The sequence below is a fragment of the Lonchura striata genome, chromosome 32 (genome assembly GCF_046129695.1).
Source record: "Lonchura striata isolate bLonStr1 chromosome 32, bLonStr1.mat, whole genome shotgun sequence".
NCBI lineage: Eukaryota > Metazoa > Chordata > Aves > Passeriformes > Estrildidae > Lonchura > Lonchura striata.
Window position 1 is genome coordinate 3,504,305 of NC_134634.1, and position 8,404 is coordinate 3,512,708.

The following is an 8,404-nucleotide window of genomic DNA, read 5'->3' on the forward strand; positions in this document are numbered from 1 at the left end:
GCCACGGATTCTCTGGGAATTCCAGCCCAGCCGGGAATTCCTTCCCAATATCCCAGCCCTGCCCTCTGGTAGTGGGAATCCATCCCTTGTCCCCAGTCCCTCTCCCTGCTGAAACACGTCCCGCACAAAGTGGACACTGAAATTTCAGGGAGCGACACATCAGGGGTTTTAAGATTCCCACACACACTTTCAATATTTTCCATTTGGGAGAAAAGCCAGGCTGGACATGGAGAAAGGTGCCTGAAAGTCTTTAAGAAAGGACTTTCCTTCCCAATATCCCATTTAAACCTCCTCTTTCCCAGTGGGAAGCCATTCCCTGTGTCCTGTCCCTCCATCCCTCGTCCCCAGTCCCTCTCCCTGCTAAAACACATCCCACACAAAGCAGACACTGAAATTTCTGAAATTTCAAGGAGCGTCACATCAGGGGTTTTAAAATTCCCACACACACTTTCAATATTTTCCATTTGGGAAAATAAACCAGGCTGGACATGGAGAAAGGTGCCTGGAAGTCCTTAAGGAAGGACAGCAAAGCACAAATTGTGAAAACTTTGCCCTTTTCCTTTTGGCTACAGCAGCAGCCCCAACTTTACAGCACAATTCCTGGGATTCACCCTTCTCAGAAAAACAGGAATCCACTTCAGGAATCCCAGCCAGGCACTCTGGACAGGGTGGGAATTTGGGATGTCTCTGATTTCCAGCATCAGCTCTGAAAAGGTGGTGCTGGATCCCGGCTGCTCCCGGCCCAGCAGCTTCCCAACATTTTGTCCATGATCCACAAAATAGTAACACACAGATAGAGAAAAATCCCAGTGGATTATTTGCTCTAAATACCAATATCCCAAGTTTTTAAAGGATTTGTCACGGATGCAAGTGGACACAGCTCTGCTTCCCTGAGGATTTCACACCTTCCGGCAGGAAGAATGGAGCAGGCGCACAAAATTCAACAAAAAATGACCACAAAATTCAACCAAATATGACCAAAAAAAGCTCTGCAGGTTTCTTTTAAACACCCTGAGCTCCAGGATCCATCCACTGCAGCAGCACCATTCCCACCTGCCTGAATAATGTGGATTTTGTAGGGTGTGGATCCATCAGTCAATCCCATGGATCCAACAGGTAATTCAAGCTCAGTTTTGGGCTAATGCAGACAACCAGACTCCCTAATCCCTCAGAATTCCAACAGAACCTTCCCAAGTGCTCTTTGGAGACCAAAATTTGGACATTAATAGTCTCCATCATCATCAACCATCCGCTTCCTGCTAAAACTGCACTACAAAGAGCAATTCTCACATCAAAATTTGAGATATTAATAAAAAGGAACTCCTGACAAATCCCAAAATGAGAGATTTAAAAAGAAGCTGTTCCTGACCTACCCCAAAAGCCAAGATTTTAATAAAAAAAAAATCCTGAAGCACCGAAAAATCGGAGATTTAAAAATACAATTCATGGCCTACCCCAAAATGCAGTATTTTAATAAAAACCAATGCTTGACACACCCCAAAATTTGTGATTTTAATAATGAAGCTCCCCCAGTACAAGTTTTAGCCCAAAACTGTATTTCCTCTGACTAAAAGTAATTACAGTCAAGGCGTTCTGCAGTGCCCTGGAGATGTAAATATATAGGTTAAACATAGTTAAAATTCCACATCCTACTTAATTGCAGGCATTTTCCACGGAACAAAATGAGCTTTTAATTATTAATAACCATGAACAATGTCACCACCTTTAAACAATAACCCTGGCCTGAGAAAGAGGAATTTCTCCCCAAATTTCCACAGGCACTGAGCGCACGTGGGGGAATAAGAAGCAATTTTGGGAAGTTAATGTGGATTTTGGGGCGATTTTGGAGTGAGCGGGGCCCTGAGCCTCCACCCCCACCTGGGTAGGGATTAAGGAGAGCAATTAGCAGGATTTTTGTGGGGTTGCCAAAGCGCTGGGAGGAACCAGCAGGATCCATGAGAGGGATTCCCGGGATCTGGAAGCGCCAGGAACGGGGAGAGCGCCTGGATCCGGCCGACTCAGCTGAATCATAATGGCTGCATTGCCATTACCTTTCCTGAACAAGGCCAACCTAAACACAGGCAGCTGCCTGGGATTTAGCAGGAGATTTACTGCCCGGAGACCTACAAATCACCACGCCACACACACAGCCCCAGCAACAGCCCCGGATCCCCCCCAGATCTGTGAGTGTTCTGGGATTATTCCTATTAAAAATAAAAAAAAAACCCTCCCAGCGTGGGCAAGCGCGGAGCTTCCCCGAGGCCGAGGGGCCTCCACGCTCCGGCTGCCACCCGGATCCCCTTTCCCTGGGTTTGAGGTTATTAACATCAAACATGTGATCGGCCACATGACAGGCTAAAGGCTAAAAAGGAAAAAAAAAAAATTAAATAAATAAATTTAAGGGAGAAAAAAAAAAAAAATCGCTCGGACACATCCAGAGGGGAAAGGGAGAGATGGCAGCACGGTGGGTACACCTCCACGGCCGTGGATTACAACCATTCCTTGGGAAATCGCTGCTTTCCAGTGGGCCGGAATGATGGAAGCCATGGCGGGAGGAGGTTTAATAACGGGGTGATTGTGTAACTTGGAGCCTCCCGGCGAAAGTTGAGGCACCCAGTGGATGTTCCTGGTGCATGGGGACAAGGATGGCACCGGATCAATTAGGGCAGCGAAATGTGCATCCCCCCCCCAGCCTCCTCCTCCTCCTCTTCCCGATCCAGGAGTTTCTCCGCTAACGTATTTCTCTCCTCATTAACTGCTTCGGTGTCTTCTGCTCTTTCCAAAATAGTACCTACTATAACGGGGCCGCAGAGGGGGCCAGCTGGCACCCGCCGCCGGGCATCCGGACACCGAGCAGGGATTTGGGGGAGGAAGGACACGGGGGGCTGGCAGGATGAGGGCAGGCAGGGCTCCCATCCCTCCCTTCCCCCAAACCCTCGGGGGAACCCCAGTTCCACCCAAAGCAGGGGCTCAGCCCCCCAGGCTGGGGGTGAGGATCATCCTGGGGGTGCGATGAGGCCCAGGAGGGGATGGGGATTCCCCCCACTCCCCCAAAAAAAAAAGGGATGTCCCTTGTTGTCACCCTTCCTTGTCACCCCCAGCTGTGCCCACAGGATGGAGGGAGGGGGCTGCATCCTCTTGGACCAGGGTGGGGGCTAAAAATGCCCCCCCAAACCCCTCAGTGCAGGGACCCCCACCAACCAGAGATGCCCCCCCAAACCAAAGCCCCTCTGCAGAGATTTCTGACAGAACAGGGGGTGTCCCCCCAGCCTGACCCCCCCATCAGGGCTCTCCCTTAAGGGCGGCTGTCCCACTGGACCCCCCCTCCCCTCTTTCTTGGGGATGACCCCCCCCAAATCACACTCTCCCCGATTTTACAGCCTTCCCCCAGCCTGGGGGTGCCCCCAATATCCCCCCAGTCAGGGGATAACCCCCCCAAACCAGAGTCCTCCTTAAAGGGGGGTCACCCACCAGAACACCCCCTCCTCACCACTCCAGGCATCCCTGCCTCCCCAGGACCCTCCTTTAACGGGGGTGCCCCCCAAAATCACGCTGCCCCCCCAAAATCACGCTGCTCCCCCCCTTTCTCGGTTCTCCCCCAACCTGGGGACCCCCCCTCAAACCAGGCTCCCCCTCACCCAAACCAGGCATCCCTCTCCGGGTTTCCCCAGCCAGGGGGGCTCTAACCTGGGGACCCCCCCCCAAAAAAAACCAGGCATACCCCCATATATCTGGGGAATATCCCCCTAAAGCAGGCTCCCCCTCCTGCCATATCACGCTCCCTGCCTCTCCTTTCTTCGGGCTCCTCCAACCTGGGGACACCCCAAACGAGCCTCCCTCCTTTCCTCCGGACACCCCACTTTGGACCCTCCCCCCTTTAACCCCCTCCTTTCTGGGGGCTCCCCCACCTTGGCCTCCCCCACAAAATCACGCTCCCCCCCCCCTTTTCCCCCAAAACCAGCTGCCCCCCCCACAAACCAAGCACATTCCCCTCGCCTTTCTGGGGGCTGCCCCAATTTGGGGACCCCCCCACCCAAAACCTCCCTCACCCCCCATTTCTCGCGCCCCCCCCCGCGCCCCCCGCGCAGGCAGGGGGCGCCCTCGCCGCCCCCTCACCCTTGACGATGCGCTCGGTGGTCGGCAGCTTGTTGTGGCCGCGCCCGGACATGGTGGCGGCGGCGGCACCGCTCCCCGCCGTGCCCCGCTCCGCTCCCCTCACCCGGAGCGGGGGCCGCGCCGGTGCTCCCGGCGGACCCGCTGGGCTGCCCCGGCGGCGGCGGCTCCGCGGCGGCGCTGCGCTGCGCCCCCCCCAGTGCCGCCCCCGCCGCCGCCGCCACACCGCCCTCCGCCCTCTGCCCCCCCACCCGCCCGCGCCTGCGCCGCGCCCGCCCCGCCCCGCCCGCCATCTTGGAGGGGAAGGGGGCGTTGCTAAGCAACGGGGGGGCAACATGGCGGCGGCGCTGAGGGGGAGCGCGGGAACGGCGCTGAGGGGGCAACATGGCGGCGGCGCTGAGGGGGAGCGCGGGAACGGCGCTGGGGCTGTTTGGGCACCATCAAGCACAGTTTCACCGGGGCTGTTTGATCAACCCGGGCACAGCTTCGCCGGGGCTGTTTGAGCACCACCGGGAACAGCTTCGTCGGGGGTGTTTGGGCATCACCGAGCACAGCTTCACCGGGGCTGTTCGATCAACCCGGGCACAGCTTCGCTGCTGAGGGAGGAGAGCGCTGGGACCCCACGCTGCCGTGTGGGAAGGGCTGTAAGGATCCGCCAGTGCCATCCCGGGGACGCCTCCCGCTGGCTCGGCCTTGGGCGCTGCCAGGGATCCAGGGGCAGCCACGGATTCTCTGGGAATTCCAGCACAGCTTCTTCTCACCCTCCCAGCCGGGAATTCCTTCCCAATATCCCAGCCCTGCCCTCTGGCAGTGGGAATCCATCCCTTGTCCCCAGTCCCTTTCCCTGCTGAAACACGTCCCACACAAAGCAGACACTGAAATTTCTGAAATTTCAGGGGGCATCACATCAGGGGTTTTAAAATTCCCACGCACACTTTCAGTGTGTTCCATTTGGGAAAAATCCAGGCTGGACATGGAGAAAGGTGCCTGAAAGTCCTTAAGAAAGGACCTTTCCTCCGCAGTATCCCATTTAAACCTCCTCTTTCCCAGTGGGAAGTAATTCCCTGTGTCCTGTCCCTCCATCCCTTGTCCGCAGTCCCTCTCCCTGCTGAAACGCATCCCACACAAAGCAGACACTGAAGTTTCAGGGAGCCTCTTTTAAACTTTTCCATTTGGGAAAAATCCAGGCTGGGCATGGAGAAAGGTGCCTGAAAGTCCTTAAGGAAGGACTTTCCTTCCCAATATCCCATTTAAACCTCTTTCCCAGTTGGAAGCCATTCCCTGTGTCCTGTCCATCCATCCCTTGTCCAAATCCCTCTCCAATTCTCTTGGAGCCCCTTCAGGCCCTGGAAGGGCTCTGAGCTCTCCCTGGATCCTTCCCTTCTCCAGGTGAACATTCCCAGCTCTCCCTGGATCCTTCTTCTCTCCAGGTGAACATTCCCAGCTCTCTCTGGAGCTTTCCCTTCTCCAGGTGAACATTCCCAGCGCTCCCTGGATCCTTCCTCTCTCCAGGTGAACATTCCCAGCTCTCCCTGGATCCTTCCCTTCTCCAGGTGAACATTCCCAGCTCTCCCTGGATCCTTCTTCTCTCCAGAGGAACATTCCCAGCTCTCCATGGATCCTTCCCTTCTCCAGGTGAACATTCCCAGCTCCCCCTGGATCCTTCCCTTCTCCAGGTGAACATTCCCAGCTCTCCATGGATCCTTCCCTTCTCCAGAGGAACATTCCCAGCTCTCTCTGGATCCTTCCCTTCTCCAGGTGAACATTCCCAGCTCTCCCTGGAGCCTTCCCTTCTCCAGGTGAACATTCCCAGCTCTCCCTGGAGCCTTCCCTTCTCCAGGTGAACATTCCCAGCTCTCCCAGCCTGGCTCCAGAGCTGATATTCCTTAGAACATTTTTGAGGAAAAGGAAAAACAGTCGATGTTTTGTTCCTACCACTTGAAGATGAAGGAGGACAGGATTAGGTGGGATTTTGGGAAGGAATTCCTGGCTGTGAGGGTGAGGAGAGGCTGGGATGGAATTCCCAGAGGAGCTGTAGCTGCCCCTGGATCCCTGGCAGTGCCCAAGGCCAGGTCGGAGCAATTTTGGATAGTAAAAGGTGCCCCCTGCACATGGCAGGGGTGGCACTGGATGGGCTTTAACCAACCCAAACCATTCCAGGAATTCCATAATCCCATCCAGCAGCATTTTCTGAGGTAACTCAGCTTTCAGGCATTCAGCAAAACACAAGGATTTTGCAGCAGGAAAGAGCCCTCCCAAAGCCCCCCTAGAAGTGCTGATGAGCAAGTCTGATGCTTGCTGTGACTTTGCTTGCTTAATAAAAACAATAATTAATTTTTTTTTAAATAAAACACCTCAGAATATCAAGATTTGGTTTCTTTAGCTGCAACAGGGTTTTTAAAAACTGAATTTGCTGCTCAGAGTTGGCACATTGAGGGGGTTGGAATAGTGCAGAAAAAGGTAAAAAAGGAGAAGTAGAACAGCAAAGTTTGCCTTTTTTTTTTTTTTTTTTTTCCTAATGGAGGGTAGGAAAACAAGGACACAAACACTGCCAGGAGCTTGGGGACAAATCCAGCATCCCACATCTCCCAGCCAAACCAGAAATAAATTTCAGTTAAATTAAAAAAAAATATATAAAAATATATATAAATAATGAAGGCAGGGTTTTAGGAGCCGCAAAGGTTTTTGGGCAGGCTGGCGGTTGTCAGTGCCACCTCCCGTCAGCCGTGCAGCACTGCACAGCCACGGAAATCCAGCTGGAAAACCGGGATTGCATCACCCTGAAACCCTTTCCCTTGGAAAAATCCTGAGCCAGCAGCGCTGCCACCCCTCCATCCCCCACCTGCAGGGAGGATCTCGCTGCCGGTTTTACAGAATAGATTTTATTTATGGAATTTTACAAACATCTGTACAATTCGCGTGACATTTAACTTAACGCTCTTTGTTTCTCTCCCTACAACACCTGAGTTATAATTGAAATACTGAGATGGAACTTGAGCTCGACGAGGGCAAGGAGACAAAACGGGTGAAAATCCACCAGGAGCTGGGTTTGGGTGGGTTCCCATCCCTCTCCCTCTGGCAGGTGCCAGCCTGCCCGGGGGGAACAGGAGCTCTCCTTGGTGGCAGGGCAGCCTCATTTCTCACCCCCAGCCCCAAATCTCCAGTTTGCAGATTTCTCAGCAGACAGGGATAAAGTGGAAAGGAGAAGACGGCGGAGTCGTGATGCCCACAGTGAATCCTGCCAGCTCTGAGGACGCCGAGCCCTGCACTCTGCCACTGCCAGGCACAGTCCAGAGGGGACAAAGCCCCCACGTCCCCCTGTCCTCCCCCGTGGAGGCTTCTCCAGCCTCCTGTGCCCTGCCAGACACACGGTGCTTCCCAAGTAAGTCCTTCCTGGAAAGAGGGGAGAGGAGAGAGGAGAGAGGAGGGGGGAGAGGAGAGGAGAGGAGAGGAGAGGAGAGGAGAGGAGAGGAGAGGAGAGGAGAGGAGAGGAGAGGAGAGGAGAGGAGAGGAGAGGAGAGGAGAGGAGAGGAGAGGAGAGGAGAGGAGAGGAGAGGAGAGGAGAGGAGAGGAGAGGAGAGGAGAGGAGAGGGGAGGGGAGGGGAGGGGAGGGGAGGGGAGGGGAGGGGAGGGGAGGGGAGGGAGGGGAGGGGAGGGGAGGGGAGGGGAGGGGAGGGGAGGGGAGGGGAGGGGAGGGGAGGGGAGGGGAGGGGAGGGGAGGGGAGGGGAGGGGAGGGGAGGGGAGGGGAGGGGAGGGGAGGGGAGAGGAGGGGAGAGGAGAGGAGAGGAGAGGAGAGGAGAGGAGAGGAGAGGAGAGGAGAGGAGAGGAGAGGAGAGGAGAGGAGAGGAGAGGAGAGGAGAGGAGAGGAGAGGAGAGGAGAGGAGAGGAGAGGAGAGGAGAGGAGAGGAGAGGAGAGGAGAGGAGAGGAGAGGAGAGGAGAGGAGAGGAGAGGAGAGGAGAGGAGAGGAGAGGAGAGGAGAGGAGAGGAGAGGAGAGGAGAGGAGAGGAGAGGAGAGGAGAGGAGAGGAGAGGAGAGGAGAGGTGGCACCTGTGCCAGTGCAAGGACTCAGATTTTCCACGCTGTGTCAGCTGGGGCTGTGGCTCTCTCAAGCAAGGAAAAAGTGTTTCCAACGCCCCTTTGGTCCTGGGACTGCAGCACAGGGAATGCCTGCGAGGTGATGAACGACTGCCCCAGCCAGCGCAGGCCCTGCTCTGCCCCAGTGGGAAAAGTGACTTTTGGTGACAATCCACAAAGGACACCACACGGGACAAAGCCAAGTCTCTCATTGA

General features: G+C 55.2%; 1 protein-coding gene across 4 annotated transcripts in view; it reads right to left on the bottom strand.

The window, feature by feature from the left end:
• Nucleotides 1–4,273, bottom strand: part of PPP3CC (protein phosphatase 3 catalytic subunit gamma) — a 41,283-nt gene extending 37,010 nt beyond the window's left edge. For all 4 annotated transcript variants that reach the window (XM_077789252.1, XM_077789251.1, XM_077789250.1 and 1 more), the window contains exon 1: nt 4,117–4,273. In XM_077789252.1, coding sequence (XP_077645378.1) covers nt 4,117–4,168 — 52 coding nt within the window. In that variant the 5' untranslated portion in view covers nt 4,169–4,273. The remainder of the gene's footprint in view (nt 1–4,116) is intronic.
• Between the last annotated feature and the right edge of the window lie 4,131 nt (nt 4,274–8,404).